We start from the raw sequence: 27709 nt of genomic DNA, 5'->3' as shown, positions 1-27709 counted from the left end.
ACACAGAGAAAGGCTAAACGCACTCTTCTTCGATTGATTCAGTTGACTCGCTGTGGTTGTTGGTGGTGGTAGATACGCCCAGTATGCAAGGTGTTTCAGGATCGCATGAGAGCGTTCAGCGTTTCAGTTTCAACGCCCGCATTCGTTTATTATAGACCTCACTCGCTAGTCACAGACTTGACACAGCGTTCACAGCAGTAGATTTTAGTTTTAGTTTAGAACCGATTCACGTTATATATTAATGTTACCTCCACAGATGCACTCTCTATATCTCTGACACACACGCTCTCTCTTTCAGAACTCTCCTTCCCTCCCTAGTAGATTGATATCCTGTATATGTATGCCCAAAGAGATAATGCCGGTGTGTGTTAAAGGTACAGTGTTGATGTCATGCCAGTGAGTAAGCTATAGGGATGAAGACAAACAGGAATGGACACTCAGACATGTTTGATTGATTTACATTGTTGATAATAGGAAGAAAGATTGAAAGTGATAAATGAAGTGAAATATAATAATAACAATATATTATTATACACAACCCTCTAGCTAATTGTATGATTACACACCAGTCCCCACTCCCTTCTGGTGTAGCAGCAGCTACTCTCGAAGGTGCGCACTGCAGGTGAGCGCTGTCCTTTCAGCACCACACCGTCCTTATGCACGGCAGTAACATTTAACCTGGGCGTTGCCTTTATCGAAAGACACCAGATATCGTGTCAATTATCGTTATATGGGCCTGCTATAATTTGAACATCCGATAAACGAAGGAGTCTTGGCAACATGTGTTACTGGCTGTCATGAAGAATCTATAAACACAAATAAAGAGACACATGGGAAAAGTTTCAAACAGGGGAAGGTTTTGCAACAAGTTGATAAGTAGGCTATTGGTCATCATCTAACAGATCTCAAATTCCAACCAACAGATTGAAACCAATTATGAGCGTTCAGGGGGAGGCAGGTCAGTGAAACCAAGCCAATTACACAGTGAGGCTTTACTTAGATGGAGTTGTACCAACGAAAGTAAACTAAACGAATCTTAAACCGCCGAACGCTTCAGTTCACTTGTTCCTCTCAGTCCGTTGGCACCTATTCATTAATCGATTTTGGAATTACGCAAATAATATAATAATTACGAAAGCTTGTGTCATGGTGGGTAATTGTATTGTCTTTCAGTTTATTTGTTATTGATTTGTAAAGTGACGAGGTTATTGGAGGTTATTATGAGTATATTCAAGACGAGATGCGGTTATCTGCAAACGTTCACATCAGTCATTTGGAATTTCAGTTCAAGGAAACAATTAAAAAAAGCTTCCTGGTAAGCGCGTATTGCAAATAGGCTATAAGTGGAGTGACGAAAAAGGGAGAGCGCAAAGAAATTGACAAGGCAGAGCGGATGATCGGGAAATTTGAGTGATATTTCCTATTTACGAGTGTTCATAACGCCATTCTAATTGAAGACATGGTGATCCTCGAGGGACAGCTCCTTACGTATGAGAGCGAGAATAAAAAGTGAGTGGCACCCTGGCAAACAACCTGAGGCTTCATCAAGGCGCACACAGAAGTTAGCCTCTAGGCTATATGGAGCAGACCTTTTAATTGCTTTTCCATTCTCTCCCATCAAGTCGGTCAAGGAAGGATCAGAAGATGACCGCACTTGCAGCCCAAATACACTTCTTATAAAAACGGATGATTCTCTCCTTTCCTATGTGGTCGTGTTTTAAATCGTGGAATGGTATGGGGCAGAACAGTGCCGAAGACTGAGTTATCCGGCGCGGTTCAATAGCGTTGACATTAAAACATCGACGGATTTACTGGAGGATATTAGAAACGGAGACAAAGCAGGTAATTTCACAGTTTTCCATCGGACTTCTCTCTGACACTTTCTCAAGTGGACAGCATTCAACTATAGCAATTTATTTCATAAAAGCAACATTACTGTCCAACATAAGCAGAACTATTGGAATTGCTTTGAGGAATTGTAAGAAAAAGTTAACTTGTTTGGAACTAACCTACAAAGTTGACCGTCTATTTTGTTTGAATAAACAAATATCGATCGATTTGTTCAATGAAAGTTGGTTCGTCGCCTGTTAATCTCCTATAGAAAGTAGATGTCGTATTTGCTTGCATGAATGGGTGTGAATAGGTCATATATAGTATAATAACATTGTATTTTACATGCTTCTTCAACAACAGGTGTAGACTAACATTGAAATACTCTGTCTAAGAGGACAGGATATATAGGCATGGTAGATGTGGGGTTATATAATGTAATAATTTATGTTGGAGAAATGCTGAAGATAAGAACACAATGTAATGGTTCTGTGCGTCAGAGGGCTTCATTTATGACCCCCATGTCTTAACTCTTGCAGGGGTCTCGTTAAACTCAAGGCAGCGTCAGAGAGGGAGATCCCTTTCCTCAGCCCGCGGTAGCAATGAGCGGACTGTGCAAGCCTGTAGTTATGGGACTCATATTGCTGATCTGCAGTACTACCAGCCACTGTGAGGAGAGCGCGCCAGCCACGGCTCCCACGGTCGCGAGGAACGACAAGAGCCTACTCAGGCGGATTGCAGACATAGTGAAGCACGTGGAGGAGAGCCGCGGTGAGAACGGCACGAACGCAGCATCACAGTCGACTTCTAGGAGAGAATCCCCAGTTGAGACAAAAAGGGATTTACGAAACCTCAAAACAGATAGTGGCGATCAAATTATTGGTGAGTTCACACATTGACAGCTGGGCGTTACCATGAACTCCAAAATATGTTGTATAACAGTCTTAAGTGGTGGAGTAAAAAGACCACCACGGAATGTAACGCGCTATGAGGGTACTGGGTGCACATCATTCAAATATGTTATGCCTGGGGAATTTTGAAGTTGCTGAATCTTAAGAAAGTGATTTACATTTGACATTTTAGTCATTTAGCAGATGTGACTTAGAGTTAGAAACACACTTTGATCTCCTGTTCTCACCCCCTGCCTTCTTTTTTGTCTTTCAGAAATATTTCCTAGAGATCTCAGAAAGAAAGAAAAGTTTTTAAAACACTTAACAGGTGAGATATACATCATATGATGTGTGTGTGTGTGTGTGTGTGTGTGTGTGTGTGTGTGTGTGTGTGTGTGTGTGTGTGTGAGAGTGAGAGAGAGAGAGAGAGAGAGAGAGATTTGAGTGCGGTGGGTCAGGATGTAAAGGACAAGAAAGGGAGAGAAAGGTGATAGTAGTTGGACTGCTCAGCTTTCATTCAAAGGCTTTCTCTGTCCCTCAGGTCCTCTGTATTTCAATCCCAAATGCAGGAAGCACGTATACAGACTATATCACAACACCAGAGACTGCACAATACCTGCATGTAAGTTCCTCAACCTCTTCATATGACAAAGAATACATTTTCCCTGGATTTAAAGCAGTGTTTATAGGCACATCACGTGTTATGTATAAGGGGAGGCATAGTACTGTCTCCCAGGCATTCATTCATCTCTCTATTTCTTTTCTTTCCTTTTAAGACTTCAAAAGATGCGCACGGCTTCTCACACGCTTAGCAGGGAGCCCACGATGTACAGAAGGGTAGCAGAAATCAAGTAAGTATGCATATAATTTTTGTAAGAGTTTTTCCTAGTCAGGTCACATGGTCTGGTAGAGCGCAGGGCCCTAAGTGTTGTGTATGTTTGTTTATGGAGGTCCTTGTCTATTCAGTGAAACTAATAACAGTCTAATGGGCTTTACACAGGTCAAACAGAAAGTGTTAATCAAATACACCTGTTACATGTATAATAATATGCATTGTTAAACCTGACACAAATCAATAGTACTTTTCCCACATAAAAAAATACTTGTTGCAAAAGTGAAATGTAACCTAAAACACCTGGTATAGGTGAACTGCACCTCACATGGTTTCAATTTACTGCGTAGAGTCATGGCAAGAAGTTAAGTAATGTTAAAATGTCTTTCTCAGCCTTATAGGTAGATCTAATCAGTGCCATGCACGGTGTCCACACAGTTTTTGGAGCACAGCATGAAATACAGATCTGTAACAAATCATGTTTCTTTCTCCATTTTTCATGGTACTTTTGGAGAGGAAAGAATTTCTGGGCGCTGCCAAGTACGAGAGAGCACTAAATTTCACTTCCTCTCTCTCGCAGGTTGAAGCCAAACCAGAGCTGTCCAGAAGACAGAGCCCTGAAAAAAAGTGCCTTAGACAACAACAGGGAAACCAAACAAAGTGGAACCAGTCACGTCCACCATTACGCAGTGTCCGTCACCAGAGTTCACTATTTTACAAAGGCATGGATTACCACCCACAGGCCTGCCTGGACCCGACAGTCTGTGGTCACTGCGGGTCTTGACAAGAGACTATACAGAAGATACAGAAGGTGAAGGGGGAAAACATGGCAGCAACCACAGATTTCGGGGTTATTATTGTCCTGCTGGCTGGACAAACTCTACTTTCTTCTTTCTTTCTTGGTTTTTACCAAAAGAGAAAAGGGATTGCTTTTGTTTGTTTTTAACCCCCCCCCCCCAAAAAAAACAACAACAACAACAATTGGAATCAATCAAATCCTCTGGTTGGGTTGCGTCATGCCTTTTTAGGTTGTATTTCTGTTGTGGTTCGGCGTCATACCTTCGTCAGCAGCACTATTAGTGGATATAAGGCTATCTCGGACATTCTCTCACCTACCTGTGACCACACTGAAACGTATGATTCAATTATTAACTGCATGACAATTTCCTTGCCTTTTGTCTTTGTAAGACATGTATTAAAACAAGAGACACTATATATTAGGCACTGGTTGCAGTCAGAAGTTGTAAGAATAAACCCTCCTGTGAGTCTGAGTGTGGTACATAGTATATTTATATATTCAAGTTGTCATATGTTTTCCTCTGTATACATACAGTATGTGTAAACATTCTAACCTGAGTGCAATATGTACATATTGTAAAAAGCATAAAAGGAATCCACATAACAACCATAAATGAAAGTGTTTGACGTATATTAACTCGGTGTTAAAAAATATATATCAAAAACATGAAATATATTTAAATAAATTATAAGATTGGTACAAACATGAGCGGCCTCTCTCTGTTGTTTCTTAAAGTACGTGGTGTTGTTCATCACTGACTATAACGGGCAATATGATTCAATTGGAATCTATAGGAATCCAGTAGGTTGCACAGGTCTCTGGCTTCCTTACAGGTCTAGATTAATGCACTGAACTCAAATATAAATGCAACATGTTAATTAAGTGTTGGTCCCATGTTTCATGAGCTGAAATAAAAGATCACAGAAATTGTTGTGCACAGATTTGTTTACATCCCTGTTAGTGTGCATTTTCTCCTTTGCCAAGATAATCCATCCACCTGACAGGTGCGGCATATCAAGAAGCTGATTAAACAGCATGATCATTACACAGGTACACCTTGTGCTGGGGACAATAAAATAAATGTGCAGTTTTGTCACACAACACAATGCAACAGGTGCCTCAGGTTTTTAGGGAATTCGCATGCTGACTGCAGGAATGTCCACCAGAGCTGTTGCCAGAGAATTGATTGTTAATTTCTCAACCATAAGCCACCTCCAAGATCATTTTTCAGAAATTGGCAGCATGTCCAACTGGCCTCAAAACCGCAGACCACCTGTAACCACGCCAGCCCAGGAACTCTACATCCCACTCCTTCACCTGCGGGATCGTCTGAGACCAGCCACCTGGACAGCTGAAGAAACTGTGGGTTTGCACAAACAAAGGATTTCTGCACAAACTGTCAAACCGTCTCTGCGAAGCTCATCTGCGTGCTCGTTGTCCTTGACCTGACTGCAGTTTGGTGTCATAACTGACTTCAGAGGGCAAATACTCACCTTCGATGGCCACTGGCACGCTGGAGAAGTGAGCTCTTCACGGATGAATCCCAGTTTGAACTGTACAGGGCAGATGGCAGACACCGTGTTTGGCGCCATGTGGGCGAGCGGTTTGCTTATGTCAACGTTGTGAACAGAGTGCCCCATGAGGGCGGTAGGGTTATGGTGTGGGCATGCATAAGCTACGGACAATGAATGCAATTGCATTTTATCTATGGCAATTTGAATGCATAGAGATACCGTGACGAGATCCTGAGGCTCGTGCCATTCATCCGCCACCATCACCTCATGTTTCAGCATGATAATGAAACAGCCCCATGTTGCAAGGATCTGTACACAATTCCTGGAAGCTGAAAATGGCCCAGTTCTTCCATGGCCTGCATACTCACCAGACATGTCACCAATTGAGCATGTTGGGATGCTGTGGTTCGACATGTACGTGTTCCAGTTCCCGCCAATATTTAGCAACTTCGCACAGCCATTGAAGAGGAGTGGGGGAAATAATCCACAGGCCACAGTTAACAGCCTGATCAACTCTATGCGAAGGAGATGTGTCATGCTGCATGAGGCAAATGGTGGTCACACCAGATACTGAATGTTTTTTCTGATCATAATCTTTGAAATGTTTGCATGTTGCATTTATATTTTTGTTCACTGTAGATTAAAAGACAAATAAAACACTTTGCAAAGTCAGTTATCTAAAATTCACATTATGTACTGTAATAGTAATGGGATACTTCGGGATTTTGGCAATGAGGCCCTTTATATACTTCCCCAAAGTCAGATAACATTGTGGATACTATTTTTTTATGTCTCCGTGTCCAGTATGAAGGAAGTTAGATGTAGTTTCACAAGACAATGCTAACTAGCATTAGCATGCAAGTTCCTCTGACACTAGGGAATTTTTTTATTTAAATTTTTTTTTACCTTTATTTTACTAGGCAAGTCAGTTAAGAACAAATTCTTATTTTCAATGACGGCCTAGGAACAGTGGGTTAACTGCCTGTTCAGGGGCAGAACGACAGATTTTGTACCTTGTCAGCTCGGGGATTTGAACTTGCAACCTTTCGGTTGCTCTAACCACTAGGCTACCCTTCCGCCCCAGGGCCTCATTGTCAAAATCCCAAAGTATCCCTTTAAAGCCAAGTAGTTTTTGCTTAATGAGCATTGAGTGAACTTGCCGTCTGGGAAAATGTATTCTGTCAATGGAAGTTCTCTTTACCTAAGAGAGAGTAAATATTTGTTTGAAAATGTCTATTTGTTTAAGTTCAAATGACAAAGTCACCAAACAATCAACCATTTGTTGTACTGCAGGATTTATGCGTTGTGGATCCCATTCCCCCGTGCCAACATATGTTTGTACAAGCTAGCAGGCAAAGTGATCAACTCTAAGTAGCACTTTTTTCTCAGCCTGATACTACAGTAAGAGTCCTACTCAATCAAAATCAGACACTCAACTTTAGATTCATTCAAATACTCTCTTGTGCAATGCTGAATAAATAATTCACCATGCTTTGGCTTTACCCTAGTACGGTAAACTTCTGCTTGCTGGTTTGGATTGAGCACAGTCCTAAGAGGATAGACTGGACCACACTAGCAGGGAACAGTGTGTGGAGGGACATTCCTTTGGTCGTTCCACTCTAGCACGATATATCAATGCCTTCATTTACTTCATCTGGTTTATTATGTATTACCACTCCCAATTTCTGTCAATCACAGCCTAGGAACTAAATCCACAGTGAAATACACCTGAAAACGTACAATTCAGGGTTATTTTCACAGGCAGCATTTTGCACTACCTTGGGCTGCCATGGTTTGGGATTTTAATCATCTTTGACATAAGGAGGAGTATGTGAGGGTCCAAATCAGACAATGGTGGAGGTGCCAGTGGTAAGATAAAGAGGCTAAGTAGCATCATTAGTTAGTTATGAGAACAAAATCACTGCAGACTATTTTTGTCCTCTCATTTCTCTAAAATACCAATAGCTGAGCTAAAGCAATTACACTCATTAAAAGTGATTTTATAGGTTTTGTTTTATCAACGCCCTGATGTTCGAATTAGGATGTCATGGGAGTACAAATGGAAGAATGACTCAAACTTTCAAAAAACATTGTGACATGAAAGTAACTAACTAAACCCGTGTCAAATACCCAACAAGATTATCATTTGGGCAAGCATTAACTTTGACCCTGGTCTCAACCTTTAACCCTTCGCCTCTGAACCCTAAAATGTCTGGTCATGCCATAATGCATATGTTAATCTCTATAAACGTTGATGGCTATGTTAGACTAGATTAGACTAACAATTTACAAAATGTAAAAGAGAGAGAAATAAGATAAAGATAGAATAGTGCATTGTTAGTTCTGTTGAGTATGTATTGTTTATTTGAATGGACCAGACAATCTGCAAATTCCTCAAAAAAAGCATTTTATTTAGGACACAGTACAGTAAACCGTTCGTTTTACAGACATATTGTAGATTGTGACAATCAACTGATCGCTACACCATATTGATGGGAACTACTGTTAGTGTGACCTGGCAGATGTGTATTGTAACTGCACACTATGGACGATAACGGAGGATCGTTTCTTTACTATCCATCTAGTCTTTGGGTGGATGTTCACCGGTCAGATCTTGGGTCTGGTTACGAGTTGTTTTCCAAAAACACTTTGCAGCATCTCACACATTGTTCGTACACATTTTCAAAGTCTTCCTCATGCCCCTATAAAACAGGAAAAAAAGGGAAATCAATGAATTTTGCCCCAAAATATTGTATGAATAAAAGTTATACATTTCTGCTTTTCAGAAAGCTATAAAATAAAATTTGATGTGTTCACCAATATTGTTTTTATAAGGCATTTAAATAGTGACAGCAGGAAAGAGCCTTTTCCTTGAGCAATGAAACAGTTCATCTTTCTCCAAATCTGGATCAGAAAGCCTCTAGTTACTAGTTCAATCATTTCCCAAACCAGTAGAATATAGAGCTGACATTGGATGGGGGGTTTCTTCAGTGACGTTTCCCCCCCCCCAAAACCCACACAGTTCTGGCTAATTGGCTCGTGATTAAATTAGCCAATAATAGAGAAGAAAACAGCCCAAGCCAACTTTCCAGGCCCACCATAAATAACATTACACCTTTCAGAGACCTGTAACACCAATCCAAAGTGCCAAAAGGGCATGTTTTGTCCTTTGAAATGTTCAGCATTTCTCTCTCCTGTTGTGTGGCAAACTAATTTAAAACTCAAATTTACACTGTGTGAATAGTAATGTTAAAACATCAAGAAGAGACTCTTTCCAGAAAAATATACCAAACAGAGAGAGATGCAAGAAAAAACAACAACAATAGATGTAATATCTGTCCACATGCATTGGTGAAACACAGACAGTCCATTGTAGAGGCCGGTTGGGGACTCCTAAAGCCATGATCTCATATTCATAAAAAATCAGATCTGTAACAACCAGGGAAGATGGCCGACAACGGCATGTAACACTAACTTTAAAAAGTTCATCCAAAAATGAAAGATATTTTCTTTCCTCAGAAATGGTCTAGGAGTAGAGTGCACATGCCGTTTTGTAATACGTTTTAAGTGTTTTTTACTTGTTCAGGCCATTGTAAAAGGTAAAAACCGTCTGAAAAATGGTATTGTTTTTTATAACGGACTGCTCGTTTTATACCATACTGGAACTAAAATCAAAAGCAGAAACGTTCAGAAATGAGTCCCTGTGCAAAATGTACTTGGACACATTTGACAGTTAGCCTTTTAATATACTCCTTCGCTGGCAGGAGAACAGCCAACCACACCTGAAGACTTAACACCCACCCAGTTCCTCCACCCCCTCCAACCCCCAAACCCAGTCTCTGATCCAAACAAAAAGGCTCCAAACGAAGTCTTTGGAAACCCATTCAGCTACGTCCTCCTCAGAGCTTGTCATCGGCTCTAAGGTTGGACTGAATTTATGTCTCAATTTATTTAAAAAACAGCCGTCTGGCTCTAGTCCTTTACTGTGCTTCTCTGCCATGCGTTGTGGCGACAGATGACGGACCACAGCCCAGTGCTGTCAACAGGCCAAAATATTTATTTACTCGCCTCTGAAACCATGTTTAAGGCTAAGCTCCCTCTGGCTACCACACACTCACAGCTGGTGTTAAAGGTCCAATGCAGACATTTTTATCTCAATAGCAAATCATTTCTGGGTAACAATTAGATACCTTACTGTGACTGTTTCTAATTGAAATGATCAAAACGAAACAAAAATTGCTTCTTAGCAAAGAGTAATTTCTCAAGCAATAATTTTTCTAGGACTGTTGTAGTGGTCTAAGTGGGGAGGGGAAAACTGAAAACTAGCTGTTATTGGCAGAACTCTTATTGGTCTATTAACTCATTTACTGCCTGGTGAAGCCAAAACTCCATCCCACCAAAACAGGCTGAAATTCCAGGCATTTTCTTTTTTTCCAAACAGCTCTTACACTAAAAGGATATTATCATTTTCACAATATTTTTACAACCTCCATGTGGAAACATATATAAAACATAGGAAAATCATATTTTTGACAGCACTGGGATTTTAACACACAGGGACAGACAGCCAAGAAGAGGGACACACATGATTGAGCCAGAGCGCACACAGACACTTAATTTTGGTCAACCACAACCATCGCAACATTAATACTTTACCGTCATTATTCTATCAAAAGGGTATTTCCTGAAACCCTAATATAAACATCTCAATTACCCACACATGACATTATGCGATCAGAGGTCTATCCGCAACATGCATGTCCCTAGTCAAGACCACACAACAAATTCATTCATTTATTATTTTAACAAGAATATAGGACAGGGGGATATGATTTATGTAGCATTCCTCATCAAACCAAACATGCAGTTTGCTTGCATTTTCACATTCCTGAAACATTTCCCTCCTTTTTTCTAATTATCTTCCTCCACAACCAACAGCAGAGACCGTAGTACACCAACAGCAGAGACCGTAGTAGACCAACAGCAGAGACCGTAGTAGACCAACAGCAGAGACCGTAGTAGACCAACAGCAGAGACCGTAGTAGACCAACAGCAGAGACCGTAGTAGACCAACAGCAGAGACCGTAGTAGACCAACAGCAGAGACCGTAGTAGACCAACAGCAGAGACCGTAGTAGACCAACAGCAGAGACCGTAGTAGACCAACAGCAGAGACCGTAGTAGGCCAACAGCAGAGACCGTACTAGACCAACAGCAGAGACCGTAGTAGACCAACAGCAGAGACCGTAGTAGACCAACAACTGGACTTCAACTATCAAACTACCTGCCCCCCCCCAAAAAAGATTCTATCTACTCTACACAAACCAACTGGCCTCCACTTCCGATGCCATTTGGCAGGACTTACGAATGCATAGGAAGCATTTAAAGCTGGGAAAAGTTAACAAAGCCATGAAACATGTTGTGAGATGGTAAAGGAGGGGCTGCAGAGAGACTTGAGGACACAAGACATTAGTGATGTGGAACAAAAATCGATAGTTACAGTACCAGTCAAAAGTTTGGACATACCTACTCATTCCAGGGTTTTTCTTGTCTCATTGTTCTGTTGAAAAACAAATGATAGTCTCACTAAGCGCAAACCAGATGGGATGGCGTATCGCTGCTGAATGCTGTTTCCATATGTGTTATTTCATAGTTTTGATGTCTTCACCATTATTCTACAATGTAGAAAATAGTAAAAATAACGAAAACCCCTTGAATGAGTAGGCGTCCAAACTTTTGACTGGTACTGTACATATCAGGATATTATTTTTGACGCTATATCGTATCGTTTTGACAATTTCGCAATATTATCTTTGCGCTATTTGGCTGTAACGGAACCAAAACTCAAGTATTTTTCCTTCATAGCTTGTTCTCCATATTTTTAAGTAGGGAGACAATTTGTTTTTGACAGTTTTATTTCCATAACTGATCAGATCTTTCTCATAGCTCTCTTGTCCCTCTGCAGCAGACATATGTGAGCAATAATGTTTGGAACATCAAATGATCGAAACATAATACATATAGAATTGTGAGAATCACAATATATATCGTATCGGCACCAAAGTATCATGATAATATCGTATCCTAATAATATCGTATCTCAGGACATGAGAGGAAGACAATATCTTGCTACTGTTTTCCCATCAGAAACCAATTGTTCCATACAGTGGTTTTAACTGGGGATGACTTTAAAAAAAAAACAATTTACACTAGGCAAGTTAGTTACAAACAAATGATTATTTACAATGACGGCCAAACCTGGACGACGCTGGGCCAATTGTGCACCACTCTATGGGACTCCCAATCAAGGCCGGATTTGAACAAGGGACAGAGATGCAGTGCCTTAGAGCGCTGCGCCACTCGGGAGTCCAGAGTGAGGCTTAGGCATAGATAGTGCTGGTGTGAGGACACAAGGACTCTGAATTATGGGAGTTAACATGGAAACTTACCCTATAGAGAACAGGACATGGATTCATGTAGCCTACAGTACTTTAGAATAATGTTGGTGGGTTAAGCCATATGCAGTCATGGTTCTTTTTTGTTCACAACGCGAGCAGCAGAATCGTTTTTTTTGTCTAAACCTAGTAACCCAGTTGTGATAGGGCCCCTTAGTACTGGTGGGAAAACGCTGTCAGTGCAGTAGACTTACGTAGTATGGGTCTTTGATGATCAGTTGTTTCTCTGGGTCGTACGAGCCCAGCAGCTCAATCTTGGCTTTGCTGTTTTTCACAGAGTTTGCCTTCTTTTTCAGGTCACTGTAAAGAGAGAGAAAAGTCAGACGGTTAGGATGTGTTCCTGTGACAATACTAAAATCAAATACCACCAGTGCTATTTTGGACCATATATCTGGACAGACTTTTACAAATGTAACCACCCATTTCATAGAACAACTTTTGTGGTATAAATGGCCATCTGTCCATAACAAATGGAACCAAATAAAAAAGGTTTAATAAGTCTTAGACACCCATTTTGTTGGTTTGGTGTTTCTGTTACACGCAAGAGCCTATCACAGACAACACATCTATTCTATTCCAACTTTTCCAAATGGCTTACTGTGGTATACGCTATCAGTGCAAAACAAGCCGAACTCTGAAACCAAATATCAATATATGAGAATTTATTTGTGACTAAATCGTTTTGACAGTTACTAGAACAGTTACTTAAAGGCTACACAACTTCTTCAAACACGTCCTCACAATCCAACTGTGGAAATGAGTCTTTTATTGACTTTACTGGTTTCTTTTATTTTGATGCTTGGGTAATTGGGCTTATAAATACAACAACACACTCAGACAGTAATAAAAGCAGCTAGGAAGGATCCATGCACCAAGCCTGGCTGGAAACCAGACCACAGGGGTTTAGAAATGTAGCGGATGGATATAAAAAAAAAAATATTACTAACCCAGGCACTAAAACAAAGCGGTTGCCAGGTCCTTCCCATTGTAAGTAGTGTAATGGCTCAAATGAAATGGCCAGCCATACTGCTTGGACCGAGAGGGGACTGACTCCCCCACAGTGAGGGTATGGGGCCAAGCAGAGAAGATTCCAATACTGGGAATGGGACTCAAAACAGGGAACTACCGCCCCACTGCGGGGGGGTTGAGGTTAGTTCTATAGCACTGCATTGTAAATGTAGAATGCAGCGGAGCTGAAAGGGCTCCTGGTTCCCACTGACTAAACTGAAATGTAAAAGCACTATAATCCAACACAATAATAACACATGTAAAACCTAACTGGTGATGATTAATTAAGTCATTGGTAATAATTGGCAGGGAGTTAATGTTAATCTCTTTCTCTCGCTAGCCAACCAAATACTTGGAGAGAAACAGAATGGATGAAGGGAAAAGTCGCCCCCAAACAAAAAAGACGAGGCATCCAAAGACCTCAGTAAGCTGCTTACAGACCGCACCGCCTTAGGCATGTGATCTCTAAATGATCCCTGAACGTTCAAAGTAGCAAGAAATATCCCTCCCCCTGCCCAGGCTTCACATGCAAACAGCTTAGGGACACTCACTTATTAGACAGACTTTACCCCTACACTTTACATAGACCTTGAGGTGTACATGTCTGCCTGTATGTCACGTGTGCATCTGTGTGTGTGTACACAATATACTTCTCCACAATCGCCAAGGCATCCCCTTACCTGACCCGTTGCAGGGAAAGCCTAACTTTAACATACAATGACATTTTGAATGGACGACAGCCGTCCCTGAGTTCCTGATATAAAGTTTGGATCTGACAATTACCTCGTTCCTATTGTACTTTTATTGCTCGGTCTGTTCTGTCTATCTCAATATCCCAGGCCATTTCTACACTCCGCATAAGCTCTTCTCTGACTTAGTTTGTGACCCCGGTAATCATGTTTGGGTAAGTGCCATAGGGTCATAAAACAAGTAAACCCCAGGATGTTACTTACTTAAACATTTTTCTTTTTACTCCAATAATTTTGAATGGCAGCCCGGAATAGAATAGACTTGTCATGATGTCATGGCACAGAACACCGCTCTGTGAGTCAAGAGTGTCCGTGCAGATGTTGCAAATTGTGTTCATCCCCCTCTTGAACAAAGGAAGTAGACCGAGCACACACACACACATATATACGCATGGACACACATGCACTCACACACGAACATAGGGTTAAGATGCATATACCTCAAATTGCTCTCATCCATGCACAGAATGTAGTCAAATGACATAAAATCCTCCTTTGTCACCTAGAAGAAGAAAAAACACAGAAGACAAAATGTTAACATTGGTACTGGTGTGTGTTGACAACAAAAGACTGGCTGTTGTGATTTCTCTATAAAGTTTAACTGTCAGGCACTAGGCCCTATATAACTTCTGCCTGGTATATGTGTTCCATTACAATGGTAAAGACCTCTCCCTGGTTCTTGTTGAGTCAAATTGAGAGGTTCTAGAGAACTCCGAGAGAGAAGAGGAAGGAGAAAGAGAGGGGGAGCGAGAGAGAGATGGAGAGGAGCGGTGTCTGGGTACCTCCATGTTCAGGGTTATGAAAGGGATCAAAGCAGTACATCTTCCAAGTACAGTGCATTCGGAAAGTATTCAGACCCTTTGACTTTTTCCACATTGTGTTACGTTACAGCCTTATTCTCAAATTGATTAAATTAATCATTTTCAATCTACACTAGAGATCCTTGATGAAAACCTGCTCCAGAGCGCTCAGAGCCGAAGGCGAAGGGTCGCCTTCCAACAGGACAATGACCCTAAGCACACATCCAAGACAATGCATGAGTGGCTTCGGGAAAAGTCTCTGAATGTCCTTGAGTGGCCCAGCCAAAGCCCGGACTTTAACCCGATCTAACATTCTGGAGAGACCCCATCCAACCTGACAAAGCTTGAGAGGATCTGCAGAGAAGAATGTGAGAAACTCCACAAATACAGGTGTGCCAAGCTTGTAGCATCATAACCAAGAAGATTTGAGGCTGGAATCGCTGCTAAACGTGCTTCAACAAAGTACTGAGTAAATGGTCTGAATACTTATGTAAATTAAATATCTGTTTTTATAATTGTAATGCATTTTCACAAATATCTGAAAACCTGTTTTTGCGTTGTCATTATGGGGTAGTGTGTGTGGATTGATGAGAATATATATATTTTTTAATCAATTTTAGAATAAGGCTGAACGTAACAAAATGTGGGGGAAAAAAAATCAAGGGATCTGAATGCACTGTATGTGAATCTTGCAACACTTACTCAGCAGCCATGACTCAGGAGAGAGTAAGGCCATGCCTCACTTACGGTTTGAAAGGGTTTCTAGGGTGGGACTTGGGAATGGAGAGGTTAAAAGAGTGAAGAGAAAGAAGTAGAGGGAGTAAAGACAGAGAAAGAGTAATATACATGAAAGCTCGCCAAAACATGGCCATTCCAGATTTGTATAATAAGAGTATATAATAACTAGGTGTTGTGTATGTAGTATCCAAAAACCCTTGCAAAATCAAAGTTAAGTTGGCAAAATGTCAAATTCCATCCACTGCTATTTCAACTCTGTAGTTCCCCGCTTGGGCTTTACAGCGCAAACATACACAATATTTGTCTTCTCCCTTTGCAATAATCTCTGGTCAAAATCCTCATGTGAACCCCCTCCACAATGCAGCGATAGAGCCTGGTTGGATTTCTGGAATTTTTGACTGACAGTCAGGGAGGCTGTTATATGAGGAACGGGTAGGAGGGGAGAGATATAAGGAGAAATAAGGGAGAACGATGACCCGGTCTAAGGGCAGACAGATAAAAAGTTCAGAAACCGCGTGGAGTTGTTGAGTTATTGTATGACTCTTGGTGAGCAGTGAGTTTGAGCAGGGAACTGTCTGATTACAAGAGCTCAGTCTAAAGCTATAGTAAGTAAAATGTGGTGATGTGAATTGGGATGACACCCAGACTGAAAAAAATTATGCTTGATTCTGACAATTTGCATTCATGGCAAAAAATCATATTGCTTCAAACCCCTTGCAGGGCCCCCTCCAATCAAATCAATTATCTGGGATTTCCAGTGTTAAGACTAAAATAACTTAATCTTTCTCTGTGATGATGCACTTATGGATTCATTAACAACAACAAAAAATGAATAGTCCCCATTCTATTCCCTTGCGGTTGTCTCTCAATAAAACAAACAAACTCCCGTTTTTGATTAAACAGAGCACCCACCCTCTGTCTCTAAACAGTATTTTCTGAGGCAAGCCGAGACATTACATTAGAGGCAAGAAACAGTGAGTTAAAGTTCACTGAAATTAGCAGGGAACGGGGGGAACAGAGAGCGAGAGAGAGAAACTCAGAGCTTGTCAAAGTTCATTGCGTGGAGACATGGGTGGCTCAGAGCCAGGGCAGCATTGAGCTCCCATCCCTAATTTCTGGAGATTAGAACGGGGTTGGCCTCTGTCCGTTATGAGAGACAAACCAACATGACGGCAGCTCCCCTTCCCAGCATTGGGTCAGGGAGGGCACCAGAGAGCTGGCAGGAGAGACAGGGAGAGCTGGAAAAACTTTGGAGAGAAAAAGACCAGCAAAACATGAGGCCCACTAACACAGTTGGCAAATATGGTTGGGGTGAAATCCATTTAAATTCCAGTCAATTAAAAAAGTAAACCAAATTACACATTTTCCAAAATGAAACGGGTTGACAAGAATTGAAATTTCAGTGTACTTCCTAAATTGACTGGAATTGAAATGGAATTAACCCCAAGCTTGTCTCTTTCAATAGACTGAGTAGATTTGGAGAGCCTAGATACCAGACTTCATAACATCTTGGTGTGATTTAGCAGTGTCTATCAGGATGCAATACTAAGCATTGGCAATAAAAGTTAGTACTGCTAGGAAAGTCATTGTGCTCGAGTGTTTTATTCATGGGATTTAGGCTAATACAGCCAACTCACACACACTCTCCCCCACACACACACACTATCCATGCCACACACATTTTTAAACAGTCTCCAAAGTGACCCAGCAAGGACCCCAGGGTGACTGATGCATCATATACCTGTCGGGCCCTGTGTTTTGTTTCAATGCCATGTGTCCTCAGGCAGGCCAGACCACGGGCGTCCGGGGAGCTGCCTGTGTTCCAGTCAGTCGTGGCACCACTGTCTATGACCCACTGCAACAACAGAGAACACAAGAGCTAGCTAGCTAATGCTAACAGGAAGGATAAAGGGGTTGGTCGTACCTGCCTGGCTACATGCCTCATGGGCACCCCGTGTTTCTTCATGCAGGCTTGACCACGGTGGTCTGGAGGGTTGCCTATCTCATAGGTGGAGGTGGCAGCACTGTCTATCCTCCACTATGCAGAGCAGGAGAACAGCAACAACAAAGCAAAATGTATTCATATGCACACAATGACTCAGCACATGCAGCACATTAGAGCAATCTAATAATAGGTTGACAGAGTTCAGTCTAATTTGTTTGTTTCCTTAGCCTATACTGTTAAAAATGCATCTCCATCTCTAGAAGCAGAAGACTGCAGAGCTGGTCATCTCCGTATACCCGTCGCAAGACCCACTGGTTGATGCTGATTTGCAAAACCCTCTTAGGCCTCACTCCCCCCTATCGGAGATATCTAATGCAGCCCTCATCCTGCACATACAACACCCGTTATGCCAGTCACATTCTGTTAAAGGTCCCCAAAGCACATACATCCCTGGGTCGCTCCTCTTTTCAGTTCACTGCAGCTAGCGACTGGAACAAGCTGCAACAAACACTCAAACTGGACAGTTTAATCTCAATCTCTTCATTCAAAGACTCAATCATGGACACTCTAACTGAGAGTTGTGGCTGCTTTGTGTGATGTATTGTCTCTACCTTCTTGCCCTTTGTGCTGTTGTCTGTGTCCAATAATGTCTGTACCCTGTTTTGTGCTGCTACCATGTTGTGTTGTTGTCATGTTGTGTTGCTGCCATGCTGTGTTGTTGTCTTAGGTCTCTCTTTATGTAGTGTTGTCTCTATTGTTGTGATGTGTGTTTTGCCCTATATTTGTATTTAATTAATTTTTATTTTGAATCCCCAGCCCCCGTCCCCGCAGGAGGCCTTTTGGTAGGCCGTCATTGTAAATAAGAATTTGTTCTTAACTGACTTGCCTAGTTAAATAAAGTTTTTTTTTTTATATATATTTTTAAACAGTTTGGAATATGATGCAGTAGGGGAACAAAAGTTTATCAATCAAAAGAGTACAGTAGCTCAACAAACGTACAACATATGTGGAGCAAAGTCTACACAAAACAAGTTATATAATATATGCATTACTTCTATGTAACAGAGCTGTCAATATGTTCCTGTGAAGATCTACCCACACATATACATTTAAGTCTTTACCTTGTCAACAACACCAGCATCTGTCGCCATTTTCCTGAAGACGGCTTCGGCGATGGGGGACCTGCAAATGTTCCCTGTTAAAAAAAAAGACACATAATAAGCTGACTACCATTAGAGTGCTTGGCTAAATTAGGTCACGCTGCTTCCTTCACCAGTACCACTTCCTCATAACTCAGCTCATACCGAGGCTCGAACCTAGGACCTCTGCCTCGCAAACACATATGACCACCCTCCTGAAGCGTCTTACCCAGTCGAGCCACAGAAAAGTTAGCTATTTGGCAGCGCTAGTGGAGATACCCATCTGCTACACTTGCATCAGCAAAAACTGATTATCTCACAATATCCCCTGGAGTCTTGGTGAATATCTAGCCTATATTTCTGAATGAAAAATAATAATTTAACTTGTTGAGACCCAAGTGAGTCAGCTACAGTGTTTGATTGGAGGTATTACATGGCAATGTGGTCACGTTTTACATTATGCAATCTGAACAATGGAACGTCGTTGAAATGAAATTTCCAATTAACAGTTCAATATAACATATTGGAAACATGAGAAACTTTTGATAGCTGGCTGTTGACTACAAAATTAATTCCCATAATCACCTTAGCCTGCCTGGCTATGGCACATGCTCTTCGTACATAATTTTACATTGGACTCTACTGTCCAAAGGTCTTACGCCGTGGTATAATCATTGAGCAACCTTTTCATTGCCTTGGTGATATTATAGTAAGGGATATTAGGCAAGTTTGATGAGTAGTCACTAGTTTTTCAAAGATGTGAAAGAACTGCGTGGCCCAACTACATGAACTAATGGACAGATTCCAAACTAAATCATGGCAGTGAATGTAAGGTTTTAGTATTGCAAGTTGGATACAGAAATTGATATGTGCAATTTAGTTAGCTAGCTAACTAACTAACTACAATAGCGGTTGCAATAGTTATTGTACCAACGTTTTCAGTGGTTTAGCTAGCTAGTTACTCAGTAACTACTGGAGCTAGCATAGCATAGCACCCGTTAGCATCACTTGCCATTCACGTACAAACGACAGTCAGTTCCAAGTGTATGGCAATTTGTTGAATGTATTATCACCTTGACACACCATTGACTCGTTATGTGCATGAAATCACAGAGACTGGTCTTTTTCTAGGTCGTTTCTTACCCAGACACACGAACAGAACAGATTTTCCACTGCTGGCTGCCATTTTGCTTTTAGGGTCTTATGTCAGTATCACTCGATTTTGTCTAGAAGGGATACAGTTTATGTCAGAATTGATATTTCGGAACAGGTTAGGAGAATTTACGCGGCAGGTTTACGTAGCAGTTTGCGGTTTACGTAGCAGTTTGAGATAATTGGGTTAAGGTCAAAAAAATAGTTAGGGTTAAAATCAACTTTTGACTTTATTTTGACATAGAATGTATCCCATCTAGCCTTGTTCACATCACTAGCACGTTCTTCTTCTTCTTCTAGTTTTCAGGCAGACAAGAGGCTTTGTTGCATATTGCTGGCGTTTACAGGTTGGAGTCTGAATTTCACATTTGTTCACAAAAACGGGAAAAGGAGAATGGGAAAAATGCATTGCACCGCCATCTAACCCTACTGTACATACAGTTGAAGTCGGAAGCTTACATACACTTAGGTTGGAGTCATTAAAACTTGTTTTTCAACCACTTCACAAATGTCTTGTTAACAAACAATAGTTTTGGTAAGTCGGTTAGGACATCAACTTTGTGCATGACACAAGTCATTCTTCCAACAATTGTTTACAGACAAATTATTTCACTTATAATTCACTGTATCACAATTCCAGTGGGTCAGAAGTTTACATACACTAAGTTGACTGTGCTTGGAGGTTGGAGGTGTACCTGCGGATGTATTTCAAGGCCTACCTTCAAACTCACTGCCTCTTTGCTTGACATCATGGGAAAATCAAAAGAAATCAGCCAAGACCAAAAAAATTGTAGACCTCCACAAGTCTGATTCATCCTTGGGAGCAATTTTCAAACGCCTGAAGGTACCAAGTTCATCTATACAAACAATAGTACACAAGTATAAACACCATGTGACCACGCATCCGTCATACCGCTCAGGAAGGAGACGCGTTCTGTCTCCTAGAGATTAACGTATTGTGGTGCGAAAAGTGCAAATCAATCCCAGAACAACAGCAAAGGACCTTGTGAAGATGCTGGAGGAAACAGGTACAAAAGTATCTATATCCACAGTAAAACGAGTCCTATATCGACATAACCTGAAAGGCCACTCAGCAAGGAAGAAGCCACTGCTCCAAAACCTCCATAAAAAAGCCAGACTACGGTTTGCAACTGCACATGGGGACAAAGATCGTACTTTTTGGAGAAATGTCCTCTGGTCTGATGAAAGAAAAATAGAACTGTTTGGCCATAATGACCATCATTATGTTTGGAGGAAAAAGGGGGTGGCTTGCAAGCCGAAGAACACCATCCCAACCGTGAAGCACGGGGGTGGCAGCATCATGTTGCGGGGATGCTTCGCTGCAGGAGGGACTGGTGCACTTCACAAAATAGATGGCATCATGAGGTAGGAAAATGATGTTGATATATTGAAGCAACATCTCAAGACATCAGTCAGGAAGTTAAAGCTTAGTCGCAAATGGGTCTTCCAGATGGACAATGACCGCAAGCATACTTCCAAAGTTGTGGCAAAATGGCCTAAGGACAACAAAGTCAAGGTATTGGAGTGGCCATCACAAAGCCCTGACCTCAATCCCATAGAAAATTTGTGGGCAGAACTGAAAAAGTGTGTGCGAACAAGGAGGCCTACAAACCTGACTCAGTTACACCAGCTCTGTCAGGAGGAATGGGCCAAAATTCATGGGCCCAACTTATTGTGGAAAGCTTGTGAAAGGCTACCTCAAACGTTTGACCCAAGTTAAACAATTTAAAGGCAATGCTACCAAATACTAATTGAGTGTATGTAAACTTCTGACCCACTGGGATTGTGATGAAAGAAAGAAAAGCTGAAATAAATCATTCTCTACTATTATTCTGACATTTCACATTCTTAAAATAAAGGGGTGATCCTAACTAACCTAAGACAGGGAATTTTTTACTTGGATTAATTTACAGGAATTGTGAAAAACTGAGTTTAAATGTACTTAGCTAAGGTGTATGTAAACTTTTGACTTCAACTGTATACGCCACTATCCCCAACAAACCCTACACCTCTTCCCACTACTTTTGCCCTAACAGATCCTACACCAGGCTGTCGGCCCGGGAGGATGGAATCTCTTCTCTCAAAACCCCCTGTAGATATTCTGCACTAAAATCTCTGACACCCAAAAACTTCTCAGCTGCCACCAAATCAATCTTCTGGGATCTCCGTTCCATCTGTGCGGTACAATTAATGACCATAGCAATAAATGCCAAGATGCCAACCTTACTAATGCACAAACTGTTTGGGTCACTCTGTACTGGCCTACTACTACTCATAGGGATCCTCTCAGGCTCTCTCACCCTTTGCCCATCATCCTCTACTTTCCACACTGCCTAGCATATCAAACTGTCTCTCTTGCACCCAACATTTCTGATCCCCAGCAACATCCCAGCTAACAACAAATGTTCCAACAACTGTATAACATTCCCTTAAGCGTCTAATTCGTTCAGTAGCTAAGATTTTTATAGGAATGTTTCCATGTGCATGGAATGTTTCCAAGAGACCATTTGGTTAATGTAAAATATAACTTACCCAGAACGTAGTTACCATGTTCTCAGAACTTTAATGTTCTAAACATGTTTCGTGGGAACATTGCAAGACATTCATATGTCTGGTTTTGTTTGGGTTAGGAGAATATTCCTTCAACGTCGCACCAAACATACACAGAACATGGTTGCCATGTTCTCAGAATATAAGATATTGTTGTAGACACGTTAAATTAGAAAATAAATGTTTTTATTTAACCATGCAAGTCAGTTAGGATAAAATTCTCATTCACAATGACAGCCTACCCCAGCCAAACCTAGGCCAATTGTGCACTGCCCTATGGGACTCCCAATCACAGCCAGATGTGATGCAGCCTGGATTCAAACCAAGGACTGCAGTGACATCTTTTGCACTCAGATGCAGTGCCTTAGACCACTGCGCCACTCGGGAGCCATTGCAACAACAACTACATGTTCAGTTTTCTGAGGATTAGGAGAATATTCCATCAACATCCCACCAAACATACACAGAACATGGTTGGTATGTTCTTAGAACATAATATATTAACGTTCTAGACTATTTTCATGGGAATGTTTGAAGAACATTGATGTGTTCAGTTTTCTGAGGGTTAGTAGAATATTCCATCATAGTCCCACCGAACATATACAGAACATGGTTGCCATGTTCTCAGAACATAAGATATTAATGTTGTAGACACGCTTCATGGGAACGTTGCAAGAATATATACAGTTGAAGTCGGAAGTTTACATACACTTAGGTTGGAGTCATTAAAACTTATTTTTTAATCACACTCCACAAATGTCTTGTTAACAAACTATAATTTTGGCAAGTCGGTTAGGACATCTATTTTTTGTATGGCACAAGTAATATTTCCAACAATTGTTTACAGACAGATTATTTCACTTATAATTCACTGCATCACAATTCCAGTGGGTCAGAAGTTTACATACACTAAGTTGACTGTGACTTTAAACAGCTTGGAAAATTCCAGAAAATGATGTCATGGCTTTAGAAGCTTCTGATAGGCTAATTGACATCATTTGAGTCAATTGGAGGTGTACCTGTGGATGTATTTCAAGGCCTACCTTCAAACTTAATGCCTCTTTGCTTGACATCATGGGAAAATCAAAAGAAATCAGCCAAGACCTCAGAAAGAAAATTGGTTCATCTTTGGGAGCAATTTCCAAATGCCTGACGGTACCACGTTCATCTGTACAAACAATAGTACACGAGTACAAACACCATGTGACCATGCAGCCGTCATACCGCTCAGGAAGGAGACGCGTTCTGTCTTCTAGAGATGAACGTACTTTGCTGCGAAAAGGGCAAATCAATCCCAGAACAACAGCAAAGGACCTTGTGAAGATGCTGAAGGAAACAGGTACAACAGTATCTATAGCCACAGTAAAACAGTATGTGTCCAAAGAAAAAATAACTATATATTCATGTACATACTACTTCAATTGGCCCGACCAACCAGTGCTCCCACACATTGGCTAACCGGGCTATCTGCATTCTGTCCCGCCACCCACCACCCCTCTTTTATGCTACTGCTACTCTCTGGTCATATATGCATAGTCACTTTAACCATATCTACATGCACATAATAACTCAATCAGCCTGACTAACCGGTGTCTGTATGTAGCCTCACTACTTTTATAGCCTCGCTACTGTATATAGCCTGTCTTTTTAACGTTTTATTTCTTTACTTTCCTATTGTTCACCGAATACATTTTTTTGCACTATTGGTTAGAGCCTGTATGTAAGCATTTCACTGTAAGCATTTCACTGTTGTATTCGCCGTATGTGACAAATAAACTTTGATTTGAAATGTATATACACTGAACAAAAATATAGTGTTGGCCTATTGTTTCATGAGCTGAAATTAAAAATCCCAGAAATGTTCCATACGCACCAAACGCTAAGTTCTCTCACATTTTGTGCATAGATTTGTTTACATTCTTGTTAGTGAGATTTTTCTCCTTTGCAAAGATAATCCATCCAACTGACAGGTGTGGCATATCAAATAGCTGATTTAAACAGCATGCTCATTGCACAGGTGCACCTTGTGCTGGGAACAATAAAAGGCCACTCTGAAATGTGCAGTTTTGTCACACAACACAATGCCACAGATGTCTCAAGTTTTAATGGAGCGTGCAATTGGCATGCTGACTGCAGGAATGTCCACCCGAGCTGTTGCCAGATAATTTAATGTTAATTTCTCAACCATAAGACCCCTCCAACGTCATTTTAGAGAATTTGTCAGTACGCCCAACTGGCCTCGCAGATCTGTGTGTGCAAGTGGTTTACTGATGTCAACATTGTGAACAGAGTGCCGCATGGTGGCGGTAGGGTTATGGTATGGGCAGGCATAAGCTACGGACAACGAACACAATTGTCTTTTATCAATGGCAATTTGAAGGCACAGAGATGCAGTGAAGAGATCCTGAGGCTCATTGTCATGCCATTCATCCGCCACCACCCCCTCATGATCCAGCATGATAATGCACAGCCCTATGTCGCAAGGATCTGTACACAATTCCTGGAAGTTGAAAATGCCCCAGTTCTTCCATGCCCTGCATACTCACCAGACATGTCACCAATTGAGCATGTTGGGATGCTCTGGATCGAAGTGTATGACGTCGTGTTCCAGTTCACACAATATCCAGCAACTTTGCGCAGCCATTGAAGAGGAGTGGGACAACATGCCACAATCAACAGCCTAATCAACTCTATGCGAAGGAGATGTGTCACTCTGCATGAAGCAAATGATGGTCACACCAGATACTGTTTGGTTTTCTGATTGGTGCTCCTACTTTTGTTTTAAAATGTATCTCTGACCAGCGGATGCATATCTGTATTCCCAGTCATGGGGAATCCATGGATTAGGGCCTAATTCATTTATTTCAATTTCCTTATTTCCTTATATGAACTGTAACTCATTAAAAACTTTGAAATTGTTGTGTGTTGCATTATATTTTTGTTCAGTATGTGTGTAAGAAAGAAATACACATGTTACCGAGCCAATGAAAGCCCTGATTGGTTAGCTCTTTGTCTGTTGGTAAGATTAGGGATTTTCACACAGTGTTCTCAACACACATTTGACATGTTCAGTTATACAGTAATTATTATTCAACATGTCCTCACCTGGGTTTTGAACTCACAATCTCTTGGTTCATGGTACTCTGAACTTCCTGCTACACCACAATGGCAGGTATCAATTCATCTGAGAATTTTCATCATTTGAAAGAAACAACTTATTTCAGCAGCTGTGTAATGTTGGTGGGGTATATTAGCCTGTTTTAATGACAAGACACAACGTTATTAGTCCCCACGAGATGGAAATGTGTCTTCTGCTTTTAACACACACACACACGCTGTGCAGTGCCCAATGAACAGTTTAGGGGGTTAAGTTCGTTAACCCTGGCACTTGAGGATTGATGCCAGCTCCCCTCCAGTTGCTGGCTCACTCCTCACCAATTCCTCCCCACCTGTCAGCACTGCTATTTGAATCACTATGTTCAATCAAATATTTTCTTGAATGTAGTTTTAACAGAGCTGAGATTTACTTCAAAATGCATTAACCCTATTGCTTACACCTACAATATCAAGTTGTTTCAGATTTACACAATTGCCTAGGAAGGAGGGTTAATGATTTCTTCTGGACAGGGCTTAACTACATTGTCCCAATAAGCACATTCCCTAGAGATATCCCATATTGGGACAGTAGGTAGGGCGTTTGTCATTGGTGCTGGTGGCCTGGTTTCTAGACCTGTTAGGCGAGTCACCTTACTCTCACTGCCAGAATGTGTTGTCACTGAAAAATGCTGTTGCCTGCAACTGTGATACAGCAGGTTAAAACAATGTACAGTAAGTGTTTATTTTGCGTTTGTGAAATTATTTTGATGTGACATGAAAGGAAAGGGCTTTATGTTTATAGAACAGTGTGGCAATTGAGAATCGATTCACGTTTAGATGGAGTATTTGCCTGTTTTAACTGTCAGAGCCAGTCTACCTCTGAAAATAAATAACATAAGATCCTTGGACCTTAACTCTTAGAAAACTGGACACATTAATTTTCTTGCAACGTCCCATAAAAAGCATCTAGAACATTCATGTTTTATATTCTGAGGACATTGTAACCACGTTCTAGATAGGTTCTGCTTGACAATAAGGCAATGTTATCCTAACTTCAACACCAAATCATGCTAAAAATGTTCTCAAAAGGTTTTTGCTAAAATAGATTTAATGTTCTGCTAATAAACTGAAAACTGGACACTCAAACATTAGGGGAACATTATGGGTAACATTACATAAATGTTCTCTCTACCTATAATTGTTAACTGGGCTTGTATTAGGGAGATGTCGTTTTGTATGGTTTGTACTAATGGCAGGTTAACGTGCTAATCCGAACTAGGCAACTCCGAAATTTCAGATTTGCTAATTGGTTGTACAGTCGTGGCCAAAACTTTTGAGATTGACACAAATATAAATTTTCACAAAGCGTGCTGCCTCAGTGTCTTTAGATATTTTTGTCAGATGTTACTATGGAATACAGAAGTATAATTACAAGCATTCTATAAGTGTCAAAGGCTTTTATTGACAATTACATGAAGTTGATGCAAAGAGTCAATATATGCCGTGTTGACCCTTCTTTTTCAAGACCTCTGTAATCCTCCCTGGCATGCTGTCAATTAACTTCTGGGCCATATCCTGACTGATGGCAGCCCATTCTTGCATAATCAATGCTTGGAGTTTGTCAGAATTTGTGGGGTTTTGTTTGTCCACCCGCCTCTTGAGGACAAGTTCTCAATGGGATTAAGGTCTGGGGAGTTTCCTGGCCATGGACCCAAAATATCAATGTTTTGTTCCCCGAGCCACTTAGTTATCACTTTTGCCTTATGGCAAGGTGCTCCATCATGCTGGAAAAGGCATTGTTCGTCATCAAACTGTACTTGGATGGTTGGGAGAAGTTGCTCTCGGAGGATGTGTGGGTACCATTCTTTATTCATCGCTGTGTTCTTAAGCAAAATTGTGAGTGAGCCCACACCCTTGGCTGAGAAGCAACCCCACACATGAATGGTCTGAGGATGCTTTTCCGTTGGCATGACACAGGACTGATGGTAGTGCTCACCTTGTCTTCTCCGGACAAGCTTTTTTTCCGGATGCCCCAAACAATTGGAAAGGGGATTCATCAGAGAAAATGACTTTACCCCAGTCCTCAGCAGTCCAATCCCTGTACCTTTTGCAGAATATCAGTCTGTCCCTGATGTTTTTCCTGGAGAGAAGTGGCTTCTTTGCTGCCCTTCTTGACACCAGGCCATCCTCCA

At 41.2% G+C, this 27709-nt stretch overlaps 3 protein-coding genes across 6 annotated transcripts in view; 2 read left to right on the top strand and 1 right to left on the bottom strand.

Moving 5' to 3' along the window:
* Positions 1 to 27709, top strand: part of LOC139407252 (kinesin family member 25) — a 274790-nt gene that overhangs the window by 106842 nt on the left and 140239 nt on the right. The gene's annotated exons all lie outside the window — the stretch shown is intronic.
* Positions 1014 to 5059, top strand: LOC139407824 (ALK and LTK ligand 2a). Of its 2 annotated transcripts, none has more exons than XM_071151689.1 (6): positions 1014 to 1149; positions 2370 to 2712; positions 2995 to 3048; positions 3262 to 3342; positions 3497 to 3571; positions 4133 to 5059. In XM_071151689.1, exons 2-5 carry the CDS (start codon positions 2433 to 2435, stop codon positions 3559 to 3561), a joined length of 480 nt encoding a protein of 159 aa, XP_071007790.1. In that variant the 5' UTR covers positions 1014 to 1149; positions 2370 to 2432; the 3' UTR covers positions 3562 to 3571; positions 4133 to 5059. The 2 variants fall into 2 exon arrangements, with proteins under 2 accessions (XP_071007790.1, XP_071007789.1); XM_071151688.1 differs by lacking the exon at positions 1014 to 1149 and adding an exon at positions 1576 to 1842.
* LOC139407227 (acid phosphatase 1) lies at positions 8256 to 19924 on the bottom strand. Of its 3 annotated transcripts, XM_071150814.1 has the most exons (7): positions 19842 to 19914; positions 18681 to 18754; positions 17539 to 17652; positions 17356 to 17469; positions 14517 to 14578; positions 12514 to 12619; positions 8256 to 8567 (listed from the first exon to the last, which is right to left on the bottom strand). In XM_071150814.1, exons 1-7 carry the CDS (start codon positions 19882 to 19884, stop codon positions 8490 to 8492), a joined length of 591 nt encoding a protein of 196 aa, XP_071006915.1. In that variant the 5' UTR covers positions 19885 to 19914; the 3' UTR covers positions 8256 to 8489. The 3 variants fall into 3 exon arrangements, with proteins under 3 accessions (XP_071006915.1, XP_071006916.1, XP_071006917.1); XM_071150815.1 differs by lacking the exon at positions 17539 to 17652 and having other exon boundaries at positions 19842 to 19924; XM_071150816.1 differs by lacking the exon at positions 17356 to 17469.

Source organism: Oncorhynchus clarkii, chromosome 4, assembly GCF_045791955.1.
Source record: "Oncorhynchus clarkii lewisi isolate Uvic-CL-2024 chromosome 4, UVic_Ocla_1.0, whole genome shotgun sequence".
Lineage (NCBI taxonomy): Eukaryota > Metazoa > Chordata > Actinopteri > Salmoniformes > Salmonidae > Oncorhynchus > Oncorhynchus clarkii.
This window is presented reverse-complemented; position numbering and strand designations above follow the sequence as displayed.